Source organism: Rana temporaria, chromosome 3, assembly GCF_905171775.1.
Source record: "Rana temporaria chromosome 3, aRanTem1.1, whole genome shotgun sequence".
Taxonomy (NCBI): Eukaryota; Metazoa; Chordata; class Amphibia; order Anura; family Ranidae; genus Rana; species Rana temporaria.
The window spans coordinates 135,307,707-135,331,257 of NC_053491.1; the positions used below are offsets into that span (position 1 = coordinate 135,307,707).

Below are 23,551 nucleotides of genomic sequence, written 5' to 3' on the forward strand. Positions count from 1 at the left end.
TGGGCTTTAATATCAATTTAAGCGTTAGTATGCTACCACTCTATAACACTACACAGTAAATAGGCCACAAGCAACTGGTGGTAGATTAAATAGACATGTTAAGGCAATGCAGTTAAATAATGTATAAATCATTATGCAGGCAAACAAACAGGTTCAAAGATGCTGTACTAAGTAAAGACTAACCCATAAGATGGCGATCAACTGAACTATAGTAACATTCAACCAAGTCATAACCTGTGCAACAGAGTTAATGTAGCGGCATTAACTAACCCAGAAAAACAAAAAGGGTCCTGCACAAAAGGGTCCTGTTCATACAGTCCCAATAGCAGGTGGGTGTATGTGTTCCTGCCTGATTAAGGGGTACCCCTGGAGGCTACTGTGAAGTACTTGGCTCCTATATATTAGTGTTAGCCAGCTTTTGTTGGGGCCCTTCTGTAAGGTGGTGCACGTGTAGCTGTCTCTTTGAGAGTGCAGCACAAATGGCTAGTGGCCTGCTAAAAAAGTAAATCGGGTCACAGGAGTGCAAAACAAATTGCACTCCTGTGACCCATAGGAGAAGCTCAGCCTAAAAAGCTCAGGCTGGACTTCTCCTTTAATGGAAACAAAACAAAACACATTTTTCTGTCATGCACATCTCTATTCGTCTGTACAATTCACAGGAAGTAACAAGGACATTGCATTTCTGGCAAGGACAACAGGTATTTTCTGCATTTTCTAAAAATGTTTCTAGTTTATAAAAAAAATAAGGCAGCCAGCACATTTAAGGATTTAAGCCACAATTGATTGCATTTTAGCTCTTGTTTCTTTGTAAGACAGTGATTACTCTGTGTGACCAGTCTTAATGCATATATGCAAGATTTTCCAAACAACAGGGAGCATGAGCTGGGAAACCACTGCACTGGCCCTTGAAGGTTAGGCAGTAAAAACTTGATTTTATGTATATGAGACGCATGTGGTTTTTCAGTGAAAAACCCAACATGTAATATCTCTTAAAAAAAAAAAAAACCTTCTGGCTTTGGGAGGCTATGTAATTCCCACTGAAGCTCTATGAGTTCAATTTAATTAGTATGCAGCCTAGAAGTTGGAGAGTTGCAGCTTCAGCTTGTGGTTTCTCAAATAGGCTTTTCAGTTTGAAACAGGTTCCCTTTAAGTTTTCAGATAATTAATTATGAAGAACAATATCTATGTATAAAGTTGGCCAATATGAGTCTAATTTCCTTCCCTAGCTATATCATAAAATTCCACGTGAAATGTAGCAGAATAATTCCTTTGATATATTGTGTAATATGTCATGTTCGACTATGTGAATGATCATAAAAACAAACCAGTTTATCTTGAAGCCTGTGAGACTTTGACAAATTACACCTAGTAGACGTTTTAATTTGCAATCATCTGGATTTGATGCAAAATTCTAAAATATACTGGGATAATCATCTATTCAGAAAAAGCTACATTTTATTGTCTACATAAATATGGTAAAACTTTGTGGCACCGACACAATATAAATATAAAGTATTTTTTTTAAAATATAATTTTAAAGTGCACCTGTTATAAGCTGATGGAATGTAAATAGCGAGTATTGTCTCTATTCCATAATAAAATGTTAGCCTTTATTCCATTCTTATTGGGTTTTTTTTTAACATTGGTGCTATATTACAAATGCTAAACAGACAAAAGTTCACAGTTTTTTAACTGACAATTTTTTGTTGACTTGCAAACATAAAGTGGTTCAAAATGCAAAAGGTGTTTTACTTTAAAACATCCTCTGCAAAAAGGTAAATATTTTTTTTACAATACTAGCTTTCCCCTTAAATACTTACCTGTTAGGTAGTTAAGTACTTTCCTATCGATCCAGCGCTATGCAGCTCTTCTCTTCTCTCTTCCAGTACCCATAGGACACAGTGGCAGCAGCCAATCAAATAGAGGGGAGGGGGGCAGTGGGGGGACAGCACTGTCCTGTGTGTGTCCATTGACAGGAGTGTACCCATACACATGCCCCCACAGCAGCCGGCTTGCTATGGGGGCACTTACAGAAGAGGAGGAGGGGACAGCAAAGGCGGGGGACCCCAGAAGAGGTGGTAAGCCACCCCTCTGTGTAATAACATTGCAAAGGGCATATAAGTATAACATGTTTATTATTTTTAGTAAAAAATGCTCAGCTTTCACAATCACTTAAAAAATAAGTAGTAACACATACAATAGTGTTTATTAGTCGAATGTGTAATGTGCTAATTTGTTGACCATATGCAGAGTAGCATGCAGCTGCAAGCAGAAGCACCCTACACCCATTGCCTTTTTTATCATAGCTTATGTAATAATGTTACTTTAATTTTGAATGGCTGTAGTAGTACAATTTATGTAGGAGGATTTTTTTTTTGAATCTCTGAGTATCACCTGAGGCCAGTCACTTTACTATGTACAGTATGTAAGGGTTTACAACCACTTTAAAGCCTCTGTAATTTATTTTTTCAGAACAGGCCGCTATTAAAATTAATAATTGTTTCTACAGAAGTTAAATTAAAAATGAAATAGCACGGACAGGATTGTAAAGCTGACCACAGTGTCTGTAAAATCTCCTTTGCATTTACTAACAGCTAGGTGGTACCAGGGCTATCCTTAAAATGTTGGAAAGCTTTAATATTAACTTTCTTCAAATTATTCCCTTTTAGGATTTTAAATATTGAAAACATTTTGTTATACTTGCTAAGTGCAAAAAATACTTGTCAATCCCGATGGAAATCCAGTAAGCTGTTAACTTCCTGTGCAATTAGCCACTACTTCATTGTTAGGCCTCGTACACACGACCGAGGAACTCAGCGGGCGAAACACATCGTTTTCCTCGTCGAGTTCTTGTTAGGCTTGTTGAGGAAATCGACGAGCCAATTTTCTCCATTCCCGTCGAGGAAAAAGAGAACATGCTCTCTTTTTGGCTCGACAAGTTCCTCGACAGTTTCCTCTATGAAAAATGTACACGACCGGTTTCCTCGGCAAAAAATCTCTCCCACCAAGTTTCTTGATGGATTCTGCCGAGGAAAATGGTCGTGTGTACGAGGCCATAGGCTTCATGTACACTAGCAGCTCCAAAAATTGAGTTTAGGAGCTTTTGGCATTTTTTTGCTAAAGTTCCTAAACTCAACTCCATAAAAGTGCAGTAGAACCGCAGCAAAATTGTGCAAAATTTTGCACTTTTTGCATTTTCCCACCCCGGTTGGTCAAAGTAGGATGTGTGTACATGAAGCCTTATCAATCAGCATTGTTCTGTCTGTGGACAATAGATCAACTCATTCCATATTATGGAGATGAGGTGATGAAGAGGTGTTCTGTAGCCCTAAAACACTACCTTTCCTAGTGTGGCAACAATGTCCCTCTATAGATATAGTACAGTTAGTAAAAAATCATACTGTAGGACAGGTAGCGTGTTATTGACAGGATCACCAGTTGCAAATGAAAAAAAAAGCAAATGCAGCCACTACATCTAAGGTCTGCAATATACAGTTTTTTTTGTTGGGGGGGGGGGGGGTTTAATACACTTTAAATACCTATCAAATGTAAAATAAACAATCATAAGGGGATATGCTCTACACCTGGTTTCCCAGATCACTATAAATTAGGGTAAGTGGCACACATAACAAAAATGTATATAAAAAGATGATGAAGTTAAAGAAGGTGCAGAGGATCGGCAAGCAAAGTATTGTATAATGAGAGATTTCAATTATTCAAGAATAGAAACAAGCAAATCAGCTGAGTTGAAGACTCTAATTTGATTGGGCTACCTATCATAATTTGTTTCAGATACCCTTTTTAAGTCACCTGCTGGTATCAGCAAGGCAGGGGCGACCATTCTTCTAATACTCCACTGAAGCCTTGACAGATTGAATATCTGCTGAGCTTTTATTCAAAAGGGAAGTGTATGACATCTATAGTGTATTTTATCTGTTAAGAAATAGAAAAATGAAAATGGAAATTAATTATGTATTAATTATTATTGGTGGGTCACCCAGATAGGGAACATAACTAAATATATTTGTAGAACAAATAATAATATGCTGTTACTAAGTCAGGACTTTCATAGCATTTTTATGGATTAACACATGTTTTTTTTATTTTTCATAGCATGGCTGTGGTAATTTTGTACGTGTTATTCAGAGCTTCAACCGAACTCACTTATATGTTTGTGGAAGTGGAGCCTTCAGTCCTATATGCACATATGTCAACCGAGGCCGGAGATCTGAGGTACATTGCATGATGTTACTAAGATTAGCGAACACTGTGTCAGATTCCTTTTTAATGTACAACGTGTCTCCAAAATATCTGTAGCCCATTACTTTTGTCTGTAACATGAGTTTCAGTTGTCATTACATTTCAGAATGTGTAAGAGAGACAACAGCTTTCATAGAGTCAAGGAGATGACTGCGGTTCCTAATGTGACATGTCACGCAGAGTCAGTGTGGGACACAGTTAAAAGCCAATTTACAAAGGTGTTAAGTTCCTGTTTGGGTACACTCTTACCACCAGGGGTCTAGTCCTGGGGAACAAAGTGTGGGAAATCCCACCCAAGATCCACCAAAACAAAAAAAAAAATGATACGCTCATATGCATAATTACAAAACCGCATGGTTTTTTTTTTCCGATCCACTGTACCTTAGTAATCCTTTATGTTACTGGCCGCTTCCTGTATATGGATTCCTGTATATGGATTCATCGGGTAGTATTCCGTCATTTCCTTGATGTCGCAATGTCTCCTGGGAGCTTTTGTCATTGTTCCTAGGAGACATTGCGGAGGTCAGTTATCGTGGGATTTAGAAAGAACTTTAAGCAAGCGGCCAGTAGCATAAAGGATTACTAAGGTTCACCTGCCCCTGACAGCGAATCGAGCTGGGCATCGCCGCTTAGTGAAGGATTGGCTCGGCCGGCTTGGCTGCTCGAGGCTGCTCTAGTCCTGCAAAGGGAACTGCGTTCCTGCTGTGAAAAAAGTGCCGGTACTCCGTTCCCACGCGTTCCTGTAGGACTTGAGCCCTGCTTACCACCATGATCTACCCCACACACACACAACTGATCACAGCATGATATGCTACAATTACTTACCTACATTTTTGATCATGACATAAATTGCCAAGTCCTGTGTTTCCTCTCTTCTTCCTATAGCAGAATGGGGCTGTCTTTCTTCTGATGTCTACATCCATAACTGTCTGGGTGACATGAGCACTTTTCAGTGGTGGCATACTTTTGGCCTCTAGACCAAATTTACCTGGAGATGAGCTTTTCACTATTAATGGGCACAATTGCTATGGGAAGTTTCCTCAATCGGTTGTTATTAAGTTAGGGGAACATGACCCAGCTAAAACAGTTCTGAAAAAAATATTTTACAAATATTTCAACACAAATGTTATCCAATATTTTCAATAGAAGGCCACTGGAGAAAGATGTTTCATTGAAATGGTGTCCCAATTTGTCATAATACCTCTATTTTGCCATTGTATTTTTTTCATAAATTCTTTTTTTTTCCCCATAATTTTTTTCATCTGTCTATTTACACCAGTTTTCCATTTCCTTTTTTAAAGTGATGTACTTAATAAATGAGAGGATTTATTTAAAAGAAGTCTAAGCATTTTAGTTTGTCTGCGTCCTCCCTCCCAAATTTTTTTTTCTTTATTTTTTATGTGTATAGTTGTTGGGGCCATAAAGTCGTTTTTTCATAGGGTTGTTATTTTTTTTAACTGTTTTGTGTATGTTATCACACATATTTGTATGTTATCACATGTAGCTGAGACACTTAATGTTTATTTTGTATGTGTCTTGGCAACTCCTGTTGTAAGATCTTCCCTTTGTTTGACAACTGTCTATTTTCCAAAATGCTGCCTGTATCATATGAGCATTACATGGTAGTAAAGCTACAAAGAGTGTCAGGTGATTTAAAGTGGGTTTTAAAGGGAGAAGTTTTTTTTTACTGCATTGAGGTAAAGAACCTCCTGTATGCAGCCCCCCCCCTATACTTACTTGAGCCACATCTCGATCCAGCTCTGTGCCTGGGAGCTGCAGCTCTCTCTCTCTCTCTTCTTAGGAGATCTAGGCAGCAGTTGGAGCCATAGGCTCCTGCTGCTGTCAATCACAGCCAGTGAGAATATAATGGGGGGGTGTACAAACCGTGCTGTGTGTGTCAGTGGACACACACAGTGCTACTTGGGAGTGGTCCTGAACAAGTGTTCCCATAGCACGTGGCTTGCTATGGGGGAACTCAGAGGGGGGAGAGAAGCCAGGAGCACTGGCAGGAGAACCCAGAAGAGGAGGATCAGGGTTACTCTATGTGAAACCATTACACGGAGCAGGTAAGTATGATATGTTTATAATTTAAAAAATCCTTAAAAATCACTTTATATAATATTGTCATGGTTTTGATGTTAAGTTTGTTGGGAGGATGCTGGTGCATTGACATGGTTGGAGGCTGAATAATTGGGACATAAATGTTTGGAGAGAAGGAGTCGGAAATAGAAATGTACTTGATTTCAGTAAATACAGTTCTAATTTAGTTTCGAATAACTTCTGTTCTCACAATGATACTGTGACCTAACATTTAAATATTTGAAATAACTGTATGTGAAGTACTACTCATATAGTAATGGATGCAGCAAGGCATAAATACGTCCTCCACTTAAAAAAAAAAAAAATTGTCGATTGAAAATATAACCCAGACAATATTTTGGGCAGTTTTCAGATCTTCATTATATGTTGATAGACATTTTCTAGTCTGTCCTCCACACTAGTTCATGTCTGACAGCACAAGAATGTATTCTACAAAAGGTCACAGGAAACATTCTTTCTGCACAGTCACACTAAAATCAAAGACACTATTCATAATTTAAAGAACAGAAGGCTATTTAAAAGCATGTGCTGCAGATTTGATTGCGAGAACCTATTAAACATTGTAGCTAGTCAATGACATTAAATCACTAGGGATTTTTCACTTCTGCACATTCATTATATGGCAGTAAAGTTTGCTGTGAAAATCAGGCAGATGGGTATATAAAATGATATTTTTTTATCCAGACATATGTTACAGAAGTTATATTACTTTTTACTTATATAAATGAGTTTCATTTCAGGATCGTGTTTTTTTAATTGATTCCAAAAATGAATCTGGAAAAGGCCGCTGTTCTTTTAACCCAAAAGTAAACACTGTGTCTGTTATGATCAGTAAGTATCAATTAACTCTTATATTATGCCACGGTTTACTGCAGCATGTCAATGACGCTTGCTAGTTAGTTTGGAGCAATCTTCCTAGGGATTAAAGACATCTCATTTATTAAAGTCTGAAATATTGTTTATTTTTTCTGTGAGGGACTCCAGCAAAACCTTCTAAGCGGTTATTTATTGATTCAGAGTGTTAAAGGCTTACCACAAAGTTATGCATTTGCATTGTAAATTTTGCCTTTTACTGACGTTGACATCCAACTTGCACCATTTGATAACTAGTATGAATTTCTTTTGTTAAATTCGAGTAAAGAATTTCAGTATTGAATATTATTTACTTACGGTATCTTATCAACAACTTAGCATTTTACAGGTACTTAATAAGAGCTGAACTGGCATTCTGTAAATGTAATGTTTTTGTATGTTTTTATCTGGTATTAAAACTTATTTATAGGCTAAAATGTTTTAATTTTGGTTAAAGTGTGCAAGTTTGAAGGGGACACTGTCAGCACAGAGTCACTTGTACAGAAATATATGCCTACCAAAAGAGTCACTGTACTTACCTCTCCAGAGGCCTGTTTGTTGAAATGCCATCCCTTTACTGGTCCCCAGAAGCTGTAGGTATTTATCTGGTCAGATGGGTCAAATACCAGTTTCCTCACTGCCATCTGGAGTCTCCCCTTTGCTGATAGAGTCACTCTAAATCCCCTATGAGGTTTTATTGTGTTTTTGTCTCAGCTGGAGAGATTTACCTTTCCTTATGTCCTGGTAACTATACCACTGAGACAGAAAGTTTTGTAAAATCCAAATAGTTATAGTCGCCAAGTAGTTATAGTTGTAACCTGAATGGGAAAAGAGGGTACATCTTCTAATGGAGATTCCTGTTCTGGTCACAGTTGTTGAGGGCTGGTTTCCCCTCACTGTAAATACATTTCCTTTCACTTCCTGCTGTTTCTCTGGGACATAATGTAAAAGTAAATCAGACAACAATCCCCATGACTAGGCTCTGGGGGCGAAAAGAAACACATTTGGGGCGTGGCCTGGCTGGAGTCCAGGCTGAGGTTGCCACTCCATTCATTGCAGTGGGAAACCATAGATAGTAACTGTGACGGTATTGGTATGATATCCCCGTCAAGCATTCCCTCCTCTCCATACAAGAACATCACAGAAGCATCCATACATGAGGCAAGGCTTAAGGCTGGAACAACACAGACTTTTAATAGTAAAAACCAGAGCTTATATGTGGTTACAACTGTTACAATGACAAATCTCCGCCCCCCTTACACAGTGGGGGGTCTTCAATACAGCTCCCTTGAAATAAAGATATTTCTTTGAACTAATCAGTATCTAGCCGGTTCGGCTCCGCATATAGAGAGATAATTACCACAATGAAGCAATCAGCATAATTAACATGAGCCACTTATCTAATCACAGTAACCAGTAAACACAGGGCTAGAACAATTAACATTTGAAACAGGACTGGTTGCAGAAGGGCAAATACCATTAACAGCCTTAAACAAGCAGGGAGGATTAACCTGAAGCATATAGGTAAAAAGTCCTTCACAATGGCCCCCCTTTTTCTCCCTGCTCCGGCAAACCCGGTTGGACCTTCCCTGGTCCAGTAGGGTTGACGGGTTCAGAGCTTTTAGTCCGAGGTTAACTCCGTTTGGCGTGACTGACCTCCCTTGGCAACTGCTTCCGACTTAGGTATGTCACCGGGTCGTCAGATCACACGCCGGTCAGTCCCCAAGTCTTTGTGCGATCTGCAGAGTCACCAGAAGTCAGTGTGAAGACGGCGAATGGGTCTGTGCGCCGCCGTCTAGGTGTCCCGCCATGGGAGGGGCAGGTTATGGCTCTGAAGTGACAATCACAGGAGATTCATAAAAAGGAAAAGTTATATTTGTTGAAATGCTGTAGCACTGGTGTTCAGAGTCCGGGGGTGGGGGGGAGGGGACTCAGAGCCCCATAAGGTCAGCCACCCCCTGCTCCCTCCGCAGCCGCCGGTTCTCCTCTTTGAGCTTCTCCAGCTCCATCTCCAGTTCATGGAGCCTGGGGGGGTCAGCCCGCTGTGACCTCAGGTGGTTGTTCTCCTCCTCCATGCGGCTTATGCACTCCTCCAGCTCTATGTACTCACGGATCAGATCCTGCTTGCTCATGTCCTGCAGGCTTTCCACGTGGTCCTTCATCATCAGGAACTGGGTGGTGGTGTAAGGGGCCACCGGTGGGCCCTTGGCGAACATCTCGGCCCGCATCTGGGGCGCCCGCTGCGATTCCATCTCCTCCAGTCGCTTCTTCTCCTCCCAGGTCCGCTGGTTATATGACTTCCAGGACCTCTTCTTCTTGGAGGGTAGCTGGCGGTGCCTCTTTCTGCCCAGCTCCCTCCAAGGTCCCTCCGGCTCATGGCTGTCGCCCATGACCAGCTGACAATGGTGTTCCCTGTTGTCCGTAATAACAGATTGTACCATGAGGGCTTCGTAAGGGGTGCCCAATGGTTCTTCCTGACCCAGCTCCTGGGGATCCCTAGCCGAGTCTACACAATGGGCTGCTGCTGGTGGGCGGTACCCAGGTTGAGACCAATTTGACCTGGTGTTGTCATTCATGGGGCAATTCTGCTTGAAGTGACCCAACTGTTTGCACCGGAAGCAGCGTTGTTCGTTGTCCTCCTGGCGTGGGTAGCGAGGGCTAGATGTCATCGGTCTGTTAGGCGGTTGGTATCTAGCGGCTGGTGGGTGTGAGGGCGCTGTTGGTCGTGGAGGTTGTACCCGTGGTGTGACCTGGTTTGTCTTGCGAGTATCCGCATATTCATCCGCCAACTTCGCGGCCTCTGGTAGAGTCATGGGCCTGCGATCTCTCACCCAATCTTTGACGTCCATCTGGATGTGATTGTAAAATTGCTCCAGGAGCATTAGTTGCAAAATGTCCTCTGCGGTGGTGGCCTGGCTGCTGTTAACCCAGTTAGAGGCCGACAGGGATAACTGGCATGCCCATTCCGCGTAAGAGTCTTTCGTGGTTTTGTGTGAGTCCCTGAACTTCTGTCGGTGGGACTCTGGGGTTACTGCATAATGAGCCAGGAGCACTTCTTTAACCCTGGCGTAGCTATGGATATCCTGATCTGGCACGGTCCGGAAAGCATCAGAAGCTTTGCCTGACAGTTTGCCTGACAATATTGCAACCCACTCTCTTCTAGCGATTCGGTGCAGGTTACATTGTCGCTCAAAATCCGCCATGTAGTTATCAATCTCACCGTCCTTTTCATCAAAAGCTTTAAAAGCGCTAAACGGAATCTTCCTTGCGTCTGCTGTGCTGTACTCACTGTTTGGAGAATGTGCGGCTGCTTGTTGGACTGCTGCCAGTTTTAACTGTAGCTCTGCATCTCTTATTTGTTTATCCTTCTGTAGCTCTGCGTCTCTTATTTGTTTAGCCTCCTGTAGTTCTGCGTCTCTTATGTGTTTATCCTCCTTCGCTAACAGGTCCATCACTTTCAGCACCACATCCGGCGTTGGGTTCGGGCCGAACCACGCTAGCTTCTCTCTCATTAGCTTGTTGGCTGGTGATTCCTCCTCTTGAATCACTGGTGTCTCCATCTCTTGTACTGCTGGCGTTGCTGCAATCCCGTCCTCCTGGTCTAGCTCCATTAATTCTGCTATGATGACCCGCTTGGTTTTGTTGCTAGCAATCCTTCCACGAACTTCCAGTAGTTCTTTTAAGCAGGGTGTAGCAGCCTTCCATTCACTGTTCCCAGTGTCTGCTTGGAATCCTGGTGTAAAGGAGAGTAGAAGGGAAAATCCCGCTGCTGCCAACCAATTTGTGACGGTATTGGTATGATATCCCCATCAAGCATTCCCTCCTCTCCATACAAGAACATCACAGAAGCATCCATACATGAGGCAAGGCTTAAGGCTGGAACAACACAGACTTTTAATAGTAAAAACCAGAGCTTATATGTGGTTACAACTGTTACAATGACAAATCTCCGCCCCCCCTTACACAGTGGGGGGTCTTCAATACAGCTCCCTTGAAATAAAGATATTTCTTTGAACTAATCAGTATCTAGCCGGTTCGGCTCCGCATATAGAGAGATAATTACCACAATGAAGCAATCAGCATAATTAACATGAGCCACTTATCTAAACACAGTAACCAGTAAACACAGGGCAAGAACAATTAATATTTGAAACAGGACTGGCTGCAGAAGGGCAAATACCATTAACAGCCTTAAACAAGCAGGGAGGATTAACCTGAAGCATATAGGTAAAAAGTCCTTCACAGTAACTTCCAGGGGTTACCCTTCCTTTCTTGAACATCAGCCAACAATGTTAGGTTACTCAAAGCTGTCCACAGAAAGTGGAGGTGGTATTGTGACTTTATGTAAGATAACTTATATCTAAATCCCAAACTTTTTAGTAGGGAATCATCAAACCCCTATCAGGTTTTTTTCTTGCATATTTCCCTTCACTTGCTGTCCTTTACAAACAATAGGAAGTAAGATGAAATCTGCTCTTAGATAGTTGTCATTGGCTTAATTGTACATAAAAGAAGATGTCCTCTCTATTTCTGTTCTGATGACAACTCGAAATATTAGATTCTACCTCTCCCGTGACAGTGTATACCAGGGCAAGTACAGAAGGAAAATCTATATGGTAGGGACAGCATTAAAAATATTTGAAACATAAATACAAACCTAGCAGGGATTCGATCCTCTCCCTAATCTACCCAAAACAAAACATTTTTGGGCTTTGGATACACTTTAAGTTTGTACATTAACTTTGTGAACTGTGATGAGGGACCCAAAAACATTGGTTAAAAAAAATTAGAAAGGTCAAAATGTACATCAGGTTGGATCTTCTCTCTTTAGCTATCCTACACTACATGTCTTCATCAATGAAGATGAAGTTACTGTAAATGAGAAAGATGTCCACTGGACCTGTCACCAGTTTACTGGGACAGGTTAGAATGCTACCTTCATCTGAGAAAATATTTAGTTTGGCACCTAAGAGTTCATGGACAATTTTGGATAGCAAGATTCAATCCTAGACAATGAGATCATAAGCAAGAATCAGACAAATTGCCAAATGGGGTGTTTTTTATTATTCTTTTAACTCTAATAGCCAAAAAAACCTATGGGCAATGGACACTTATTTATACCTTTAACCTTTCTTTAACCCCGCTGAAGGTTAGAAGAAAACCAGTTTATGGGACACTGAATGTAAATGAATACTCTTTATTGAATAGTAAATTAAGGGTTACTATAAATTGACGTAGAAAAGACATGGATGAAAATAAAATTTGTGATAACAGAATAAATTGCATTTGGAACAAATAACATATCAGTTCACAGACATGTGATATTATGTTAAGATTTCGAGCCTGATTGATATATTATTCCTGGATTGAACATTGGTGCAGAAGTTCAGACAAACCATTAAAAACACTAATTGCTTGAGGAAAGTGCCAGATGTCTTGAGCATCACACACACACATCATAAAATATTATCAATGTTACCTTTTTGTCATATTCTATAGTAAAATAACACTTTACATTTTCCAAGGCTTCTCTGAAGGTAACTCACATAAAATGTCTTGTGTTTATCATACAAGTAATGCCAGGTGGACCAAAAACTTGACGGATGCATATTATGTTAGAAAACAAATTATCATCAATACAACGTGACTAAAAAAGAAATAAAATAAGGATAGATTCTCATAGATAGAAGTTGCTGTTTTTGTTTGTTACTATCTCCAGAAATCTGTAAAATAACAGAAATATCAATTGATGATTCTTTGATAAAACAATGTATTTGACATTGAATTGTCAGGAACTATGGGCCAGATTCACAAAAGAATTACGACGGCGTATCTCTGATACGCCGTCGTATCTCTGTTTCTATCTATGCGACTGATTCATAGAACCAGTTACGCATAGATATCCATAAGATCCGACAGGTGTAATTGTTTTACACTGTCGGATCTTAGGATGCAGTACCGCGGCCGCCGCTGGGGGGAGTTTGCATCGTAAACCAGTGTCGGGTATGCAAATTAGGAGTTACGGCGATTCACGACGGATTTTCACGTTCGCTACGTCGCCGCTAGTCTAGTTTCTCGTCGCAAAGTTAGTCGTTATTTGACCTGCCTTAACTTTACACAGCAATCGTATTGCTGTATAAAGTATGGCCGTCGTTCCCGCGTCGAAATTTAAAAATTAACGTCGTTTGCGTAAGCCATCCGGGAATACGGAATTACGCTACGCAGGTCGCCGTTCGAAAAAATTACGTCACTGCGCGCAAAGCACAACGGGAATTGCGAAACGGAGCATGCGCAGTAGGTCCGGCGCGGGAGCGCGCCTAATTTAAATGGCACACGCCCATTTGAATTGGCCCGCCTTACGCCGGACATATTTACGATACACCGCCGCAAGTTTCCAGGTAAGTGCTTTGTGGATCGGGCACTAAAACTGGAAACTTGCGGCGGTGTAACGTAAACGGGTTATGTTACACGGCCGCAAATGTATGTGAATCTGGCCCTATATGTGGTGCCAATTATGTTATTATTCAGAGGAAGTGCAAGCCATATTTCTATGCAAGTTCCAAATGAATGCAGGCATTTAATTTCTAATGACATAGTTGTTATTTATTTTATAGATGAAGAGCTGTTTTCTGGAATGTATATAGATTTTATGGGTACAGACTCGGCTATATTTAGAAGTTTAACAAAACGTAATGCTGTACGAACTGATCAGCATAATTCAAAGTGGTTAAGCGGTAAGTGCCTTTCCAAATTCTTTCTTTTTTTTTAAAGGAAATTGTACCTAGGTGTTAGATTAGTGTCAAATAAAGTCAACAGTAGATTGATGGGCCATTTACATTTTTGTGGCATGTAATGCACATGTGTGTACATTGACTTGCATGGGGTTGAGGTAAACCATTGAAAGGAATGGGCTGCCATGCACCCTAAGGGTGCTTTCACACTGATGTGGTGAAGTGCAGTGTACTCACGGGTTACCTGCGCTTTGCCATAAATCAATAAAAAATTTAATAGTAGTCAATGGCAAAGCGCAGGTATCAAGTACCCGCACAAACCCTGTGGGTACACTACGCTGCACCCTTGGTATGGGAAACCACCCTAATGTGCCAAAAATATACATGCACCATTTTTGCCAATGCATTATGTGTTGTGGTGTGCTGCAGTGTAGGTGCACTGCATGAGTGCATTAAAGACAAAATAATGGCACCTCAGTGCAGCATCGCATGTAATGTGTCTGCAATCTATTATCAAGACATTTTTTCCTGTACAGGGTACTGCAGCTAATAAAAAGATTTCACTGTTTAAGTGACTGGAAAAATCCTCCAAATCCCTCAGTATGTAGAGCAGATTTAAAAAAAATGAGACAGACTGTCTAACATTTATATACCGATATGTAAAAACATGAATGCGGCGACTATCAGGGAACATCAAGGGATGTCCAACAACGCGTCTACGTGACTGTTTGCTGGTGCCATTGGTGTAATTAAATAAAGGCAATTGGAACCTCTGGATGTGCAGCCTTTTCTTCTTATCTTCAGCTATTTCCACAGAGGCGGGCCAGAGCTGGCACTCCTAGTTAGGTTCCAGTCAGGCTTACTACATACATCTAGAGCAGCGGGTTCCTTTTCCTCTGATCAAGCTTGAATACAATAGATATGATGGTCCACGAACATTTGACAGTGTAGTGCAGGGGTTTCCAACGTTTTGACTTCTGGGCCACATTGGAAGAAGATGAACTGTCTTGGGCCACACATACAATACCATAACAATAAAGATAGTTATTATAGTTATTATATTATAGTAGGACATGTTAATGATCACTGATATAAATGATGTACCTATCTGAGTTATAAAACTAAATTTTTTGAAATATTTCTTATTGTAAAAGAGGGTAGCATAAAACTAGTGCAATATTTGACACTGTTTTTGATAAACTAACGCATCAATATTTTGTTCAATGGATGTAGTAGCATTTTCAATAAATTCTTGAAATATTTTGCCTTCTAGAGCCAATTTTTGTGGATGCCCAGCTTCTTTCAGATGGATCAGACCCAAATGATGCAAAAGTTTATTTCTTTTTGAAAGAGAGACTAACTGACAACAGTGGGAGCACCAAGCAGATTCACTCCATGATAGCAAGAGTTTGCCCAGTAAGTTGTGTTGTGTTTTCCTATAGCAGACCCTGACATTTATAATAAAGTCTACTAAGTACATCTGGTTTTCACAGTTTAAATGCATTTCCTGTTCTTGATGAGCGCAGGAATGAGGTCATGCACTCCTACATCTATTTAGTTCAAATCTCTTTTGCAATGTCTGTTTCCTCCTATCTGAAGCATTTAATTATTTCATATTTATAAATACTGTATAAGTAAAACTGTTTAGATGAAAATCAGAATTATAAATTGAAAGCCAGTACAGTAATAGTAATATATATGTACTACAAACCAACATTGTGCTTTGTAGCTATTGCTCTAGCTACAAGATTAGAAGGTTGAGATGCTGTAGAAAGATAGTTTACACTTTTTTTACAAATAAAGTCTGTGGGTATTTTACTAATGGGGTCATTTATTTCTCTTTTCTTTACTTTTTTTTAGAATGACATTGGTGGACAAAGAAGTCTTGTTAATAAGTGGACGACATTCTTAAAGGCACGGCTTGTGTGTTCAGTGATGGATGATGATGGAACTGAAACCTATTTTGATGAATTGGGTAGGATCAATATGAATAATAATGCCTGCTCTACCTTATGGATTTAGAGCATTTTACATATTCAGATATTTTTTAAATGTATATTGTTCCGCAGTGACTCCCATGTTAATGATGTTGTGTCTTTGTCTTGGGAATAACAGGTTTGAATTCTCAGCTTCCATTGAATTGATAGTGATTTTAGTGAATGCCTTTACATTTTCAAATAATCTTAATAAAGGCTTGTACTTGCAGCATTTCATACTATGCCTAGAGAAGTCCCAATGTCCTGAGTTTATGACTAGTGGATCAAAGATTTTTTCTTTGTGGTTTTACTGATCATTGGCCACACTTACAAAGGAGATCAATACATGATCCAAGTATTAACACTTGCTGTTGTCTATATGAGTTTTGCACACTGTATTATACAGAGCTCAATTACAGAGTGAGCTGAATGCAGAAATATTTAGATATAATCTTAATCCAGTGTTTGTGACATGTGTAATCTTTTTCGTGTTCATTCTTTAGAAGATTTTTATATTCTACTTTCATGTTTTTATTATAGAGGACATTTTTCTACTGGATGCTGACAATCCTCGGAATACTCTGGTATACGGTATTTTCACAACCTCAAGGTAATATACTAATAATAATGATCATTTCCAAAATAACATTTTTGAAATCAATGTGAAAATGTTGTTTTTTAGCTGAAGGCTTAATGGGTTTATTGTGAAAAAAAAATACTGTAGCAAGCAACAGAATGAAAGTATCCTCACTGTTGTTTATGAAAGCAGGCAACCAGTCAAGAGGGTCTGTCAGGAGTGATGTGTAGGGTCAGGGATTGTTGCTGGAGCATGGTGGCGAGCAAAAACAGGCAGAAGAAAGGAAGGTGCAAGGGTATGTTATGACCCATGAGGAGTAGATTTATAGGCAGAAAATAGACAGCTCTTTGTGTTACATGTTGGATATTTATCATCAAAATCTATAAGAGAATTTAAATATACACAATCCCTGTACAAGTAGCCTTTGTCTGCTGTATGTATTATGGGGCATAATTTTAAGTTTCATGCTGGACTTCTAAAAGCCAAAATGGTAAGTATTTAGGAAATAAAAAAAGTCTACAAGCCGACTGCTAGGGGAAGTTTGCAACAGGATAGGAAAAGTATAGTTTAGGGTTTAGTTATACCTTAATATCCAACTTATGTAGTCCTTTATCCATCCAGTAAGTGAAGTGTTAAACCCCTTTTTGTATGTTTTCCTCTGTCTGCTTAACTCCTTTGTTATAAAAATATGTGTTTACAGAGCTTAATAGCTCAAGCTTATATTTTCATACACAGCAGAATGTGTCAGAGTAGTGACCGAAGGCAGGAAGCTTCTGCTCCTTAGTTCCCTGTAATCTTTTGTCAAACCTTTTTTTGGAAAACATAGATTTAACAAATCTAAAACATCAGGATATTTTGTTTTTGGGCTCTGCTTCACGGTTTTGTTCAGGGGCTGCCAGACTTCTTTTTCTTGTACACAGACTTTAAAGTTTGTGAGAGGTCTGTTTGTTTTCTAGGTCTCATTGTTTTTAGAGATAGTGTCACAGAGTTCCCTTCCCTCCCTTCACTTTGTGCCACATTATGAATTGGAATGGAAACAGTTGTCCCTACTCTTATTCCTGATTACAGTAGAGTATAGTATGAGTAGTGTGGGTGGGTTTATAGTGCCCTGATCATTTCTACTGAAAATAGGTTGCAGGGCATTATTTCATTAAGAATAAGTATGAAGTATTGATGCATACATAATACCCTAAACCGGTAAACCACACCTATGTTTTCCTATAGTAGGTTGCACGAATTCTGAAATCAAATGTTACCTTTTTCCACTTCTACTATGAATCAAGTAAAACTTAAACCAGTGAAAAAGAAATATAAGGATGGACAACACCCTACACACTTAAACATGCAGCAGAAAACAAACATTTAGATAAAGATAACATCAGAATACTCCAATAACTATAAGATTACAAAAATGCAATAATCGATCTGTCATTTCATACGGGTAGACACCAGAATGATGAAGCAAAACAATGGGAAAGAAAAAGAAAAGGGGCAACAGAGTTATTAGCAGCAATACGGAGGGTGGGGGTGCTCTCTTTATGCATTTCACATGTAATACATAGGACAGGCCTTGCCCCTTCTTTTAAGGAAATAGATTAAATGGAAATAGCAATTGCATTAATACTTACTAGGTGGATGCAGCATTGGGCCAATGCTGCATCTGTCCCCTGCCGGCCCGAACACTGGGAACTGAGTGATCAAACACCACTGATCGCTTGGTTCTCAGGGCTCCATGAACAGAGATCTGGTGATTGTCAGTCACCGCTCTTTGCTTTGCCCCCTCCTCACTCATTGGAGGGCTGAGCTGTAGAGTGGGTGAGAGCGGCTGTCTCAGGCTCTCATCGGCTCGCTGAGAGGCTGAGCCAAGTGCTGATTCAGACATGTGGGCAGATCACGACTCCATTGTCACGATCTTTCCCGAGCCTGGACCAGCTCTGTGACTTCAGCAGACAGACTTCAGCTTGCTGTCTGCTAAAAATGGGTCCTAGTAGTGCAGAACAAACTATCCATAGGATATCCATAGGAGGAGTACAGTCAAACGAGCTTTGGCTGTACATTTCCCTTAACTTATCGGCTTTATCTGACCAGAGGAATTACTAATTTCCATTCAAAAATGTTTGTTTTGTGTTTTCAGTAATGATTCCCATTCCCATGAATCCCAATAGTGTGCTTTAGTAGTTTCTCTGCATCTTCAGCAGTGGGTGGCTTATACTGTCTAAAATGTCATATATTATCTGTCCACTATAATTAAGATGTTTTTAGGCAGATACTGATGCATTCCAAAAGCTGCCGACACTCCAGTTTTATTTGGCAGTTTGAACAGAAGTCTGTTGACACTGTGATCTATTCTAAGGCGATAAGCAGAAAAAGTAGGAAATGGGCAGTCAGAGTACTTACAGTATAGAATACATAATGTATTAGCCTGGAAGACAAGCTTCCTCTTAAATGCTAACATAATTTTCTAAATTGCACTTTAAAATTAGCTTTTCAGATGGAAAAAAAAATACATTTATGTACATCTTCCAAGTGATCCACTTAAACGCCATTCTGAGACTGTATAAAAACATCAGTCATTAGATATAGAGCATTAAAAGGGCTACATGGCATTTTTCCAGCTATGTTATGGAAAGTGATTCATTAATAAGTTTGTAAAATTTTTTTCATTTTCTCTTTTATCCTTCTAAGTTTTAAGTGCATATGGAAGTCTGTGCAGGAGTCTTATCAAACACGCAAATGACATGACAGCTACATATACTCCATTTCAAGCTGTGTGTGGGCTTTCTAAAAAAGATTAAATACAGCACAGTGTGTTCATTTTTACTTTTGTTAAGCAATGTCTGCTTGGAGAAAAGGCAGCGCTTTTTCCAGTATCTGTTTAAAAAAAAAGAATTTATTTAAGAAAGCAGCCCTCCAATGTTTAACAAATGTAAATAGAAAGTGTTTTAAATGGAGTAAAGACAGAATTGTTAAGAAATGAGACCTAGTTGCCAGCCAGTAGATAGAATTTCAGGTTTTGTTATAAAAACCTTTAGACATGTGGATTTAATCCGAGAGGGAATTCACCTATGAGTGAAACAACCTTAAAGAAAAAGTGAAATAAGCTACTGTGTCCAGACATAAGCTTCGTGGCATGCTTGAAGGAAAGAATGAAATTCCTTGGCAAACCATGCTACAGGTCACGTTGAATGAATATTGCTCTTGAGTATAAAGCGTGGGCAGTACAATAAATATAAGGACAAATTTATATGGAAGAATTTATGAAATCTGGGGCACAGCTTATAACCAACACCCAGGAAAATTCAAATCACTTAAGAGGGTTTCATGAGAAGCAGAAGGCTTCAGGTGGAGCTGTTATATTAAAGCTGTAGTGCAACCATGGGCCAGATTCAGATAGGTGAGCGGATCTAATTTACGTTACGTCGCCGCAAGTTTTTGAGGCAAGTGCTTTATTCAGAAAGCCCTTGCCTGTAAACTTGCGGCGGCGTATCGTAAATCCCCCGGCAGAATTCATATTCCACGGGTAGGGGGCATGTAAAATTTAAATCAGGCGCGTCACCGCGCCGAACGAACTGCGCATGCACCGTCCCTAAAATTTCCCAGCGTGCATTGCTCTAAATGATGTCGCTAGGACGTCATTGGTTTCGACGTGAACGTAAATCACGTCCATCCGTATTCGCGAATGACTTATGCAAACGACATAAAAAATTCAAAACTCGGCGCGGGAACGACGGCCATACTTAACATAGGATACGCCGCACATAGCAGGGGTAACTTTACGATGGAAAAAGCCGAACGCAAACAACGTAAAAAAAATGTGCTGGGCGGTCGTTCGTTTCTGAATCGGCGGAAATCTTAATTTGCATATTCGTCGCGTAAAAAAAACGAAACGCCACCTAGCGGCCGGCCTGGAATTGCAGCCTAAGATCCGATGGTGTAAGACACTTACACCTGGCGGATCTTAGGGATATCCATCCGTAACTGATTCAGTCGCATAGATACGACCGGTAGAACTCAGAGATACGACGACGTATCAGGAGATACACCGTCGTATCGTCGTATCTCTTTCTGAATCTGCCCCTATATGCCTGTCTTTACTAAACAATGCAAAATCAGGACTTTGAGAATATAACTGTATTCTCTAAAAAAATCCATTATACATAGGAATAGTTCAATGAGAATTACAATTCAACCATTCTCTTCAATATTTTCATGTAGACTTGTCTAATCTGCAAAAAATCAATCAATATGGGATTCCAAGTAAATATATTGCATGAACTATATAAATTACTGTGGTTTGTAGATACCTGCTTGCATATATTATTTAGAAGCATTTAAATAAATATATATATATATATATATATATATATATATTCAAAAAAAAATTGCTGTTACCAATAATCAAACTGATATAAATATATATATATATATATATATATATATATATATATATATATATATATATATATATATATATATATATATATATATATATATATATATATATCAGTTTGATTATTGGTAACAGCAATTTTTTATTTTTTTTTAATATTTAGCAGGGTGCCTATGTTGGAATCAGTCAAAAATGTTAAATACTTGCAGTCGATGCAGCAATTGTAGCATTTTTACTTGCCATTTATATACAGTTTTTATTATTATTTTTTAAGCTCTGTGTTCAAAGGATCTGCAGTATGTGTATATCACATGTCTGACATTCAGACGGTGTTCAATGGACCGTTTGCTCACAAAGAAGGACCCAACCATCAGCTGATTCCTTATCAGGGCCGAATCCCATATCCAAGGCCTGGTACAGTAAGTGTTTTTTTTTTTGTCCATGTGACCACTCTTGTCCTTTTTTTATTTTTTTATGGTAATATTTTGTCTCTCTCATTGGAGTTCAAACACATTTATGTCAGTTAGGCCTCTGGTAATCAGGAAGAAAAATGACAGATGGAAAAAAAAGAAAAGCAAATAATAAGATATAAATTCAGAGATAATTTAAAAGAAGTTCAGTTATTAGGAAATATAGAGTATAAAGCACATTTCAACATGGGTCTTTTGGCACTGATAACAAATGTTAATTTACCTATAAACACTCATGCCACCCAAAAATCACCTGTCCCTAACATTAAACCTTAACTTTAAGCCCTGGTTCACATTGATGCTACATTGATATTGCGCTACTTCACTTGAAATAGCCCAATTTCAAAGTAGCAAGGTTAGCGTGATTTCAGGTGCTACTTGATAGACATCTGTGAGGCTTCATACACAGATGTCTATTGAAGTCGCACCTGAAATTGGCTAAAGTAGCGCAAGAACTACTTTTGCAAATTGGTACGGCACCGCAAAATTGGTTGTTGCACCAATTGGAACAGTCCCATTGCCGGCCAATAGGCTGTGACTTGTCATGCGATTTGATCTCTCAAATCGCATAACAAATGGCTCCAATGTGAACCTAGGCTTAACTTGTTTAACCTCTGCCTCACCCTAGCTATAACACTTATTTAACTCCTAAATGTAAACCTTAATTATTGAACCCTCTCTAGCACTTACACTCAGATCCCATCTCCACTTCTTTTTTTTCTTTTTTTTTTCAAAACACTTCCCCCCATGTGTCCAAAAAAGTTTCATTGTACTGCTCATCTCCTCCAACATAACTCTCCATGTCATCCTCTGCCACTGGCTGCTGCCCATTTCCCAGGTAAAATCCTTTGCTTTGAACCCAAGCTATCATGGACATTAACTCTATCATTGGAAGTGGAGGTGGGCTTCATACCTTGATCTTACCCTGTAATAAGCTATCATGGGCATTAACTCTTTCATTGAAAGTGGAGATGGGCTTCATACCCTGATCTTACCCTGTAAATAAACTGTTATTTAGAATTCCAAGTTGTGACTCATATAGTACTGAAACATTGGATTTACGTGATAGCTAAGGAACTAGCATTTTCATAAGACATCATCAAAGGAAGCCCCAATAAATTTTCTGTGCAGATTCCCTTTAAAAACATGGAATTGAACTCACGTGTGGGTGATTGCCGTATTTCGAGAATATAGAAACCATCTGAAAAAACAGCACACAGCCGTAGTCATTCACGGCAGCCTTTGCCTGGTTATGCCAAAAGAGAAGCATAAAACTTGGCTTAGAATATCTCTGTGGTTTTGTGTTATTTTTTTATGGTTTATGATCTGCTGAAGAAAAAGGGGGAAAAACATTACTGCATATTATTTCTGAGCTTGGGTATCCGTTCGACCATTCCTGATTTCCTCAACCCCTGCAAAGGAAAATATGTGGAGACTCCCAATGTATATCCTATGTAAATAAGTGATGTGGAGATGTTTGCAGCATGCGTCTCACCTGCCATCTTTTTTCCTATGTGTCCAACCAGTTGTAGGTACATTCTTACTAAGCATATTAAACATCTGTGTAGACTTCTAGAGGAAACATGTCAGTAAATAAAAAAGTTATGCTTCCATAATAAATGCAACACAGGCACCCTCGTCTATACATGTCACTTCACATAGATGCTTATTTCTTTGGGATCCCCAACCCAGGGAACTCTAATTTGCAAATTTATTCTTGAGCTTACACATAGATTTGAACACCAAAAGAGAGATGTTGTGGGGAAGGGTCAGAACCTCAGATTTTTATTGCTGCCTCTGTCCCTATTACCGTAGGGCAGTGGTCATCAACCCTGTCCTCAGGGCCCACTAACAGGCCAGGTTTGCAAGATAACTGAAATACATCACAGGTGATATCATTTGCTGCTCAGTGGTTGCATTTTTCTTGTCTGCATCTCCCCAAGGTAATACATAAAATCTGGCCTGTTAGTGGGCCCTGAGGACAGGGCTGATGACCACTGCCGTAGGGGAATATTTTTCTCACTTCCTGTCTTGATGACCACAAAGAAGTGATTCCCCAACAGGTAAACACCATTAACATTTGTCAGAGGGTCTAATGCTTCCACTCTACTATGGAGATGTTTTGTTTGTCTCAGACTGTAAAGGTTTCTGCACACTTCTTTTCCCATTGACCTCACAGTTGATCCAGCAGTAAA

General features: G+C 39.5%; 1 protein-coding gene across 1 annotated transcript in view; it reads left to right on the plus strand.

Annotated features, from left to right (window-relative positions):
• The window catches only part of SEMA3C (semaphorin 3C), a 206,612-nt gene that overhangs the window by 140,668 nt on the left and 42,393 nt on the right, over window positions 1-23,551 (plus strand). Inside the window, exons 5-11 of the mRNA XM_040343452.1 lie at window positions 4,114-4,233; window positions 7,101-7,191; window positions 13,827-13,946; window positions 15,217-15,359; window positions 15,804-15,918; window positions 16,460-16,529; window positions 21,161-21,305. Coding sequence (XP_040199386.1) covers window positions 4,114-4,233; window positions 7,101-7,191; window positions 13,827-13,946; window positions 15,217-15,359; window positions 15,804-15,918; window positions 16,460-16,529; window positions 21,161-21,305 — 804 coding nt within the window. The remainder of the gene's footprint in view (window positions 1-4,113; window positions 4,234-7,100; window positions 7,192-13,826; window positions 13,947-15,216; window positions 15,360-15,803; window positions 15,919-16,459; window positions 16,530-21,160; window positions 21,306-23,551) is intronic.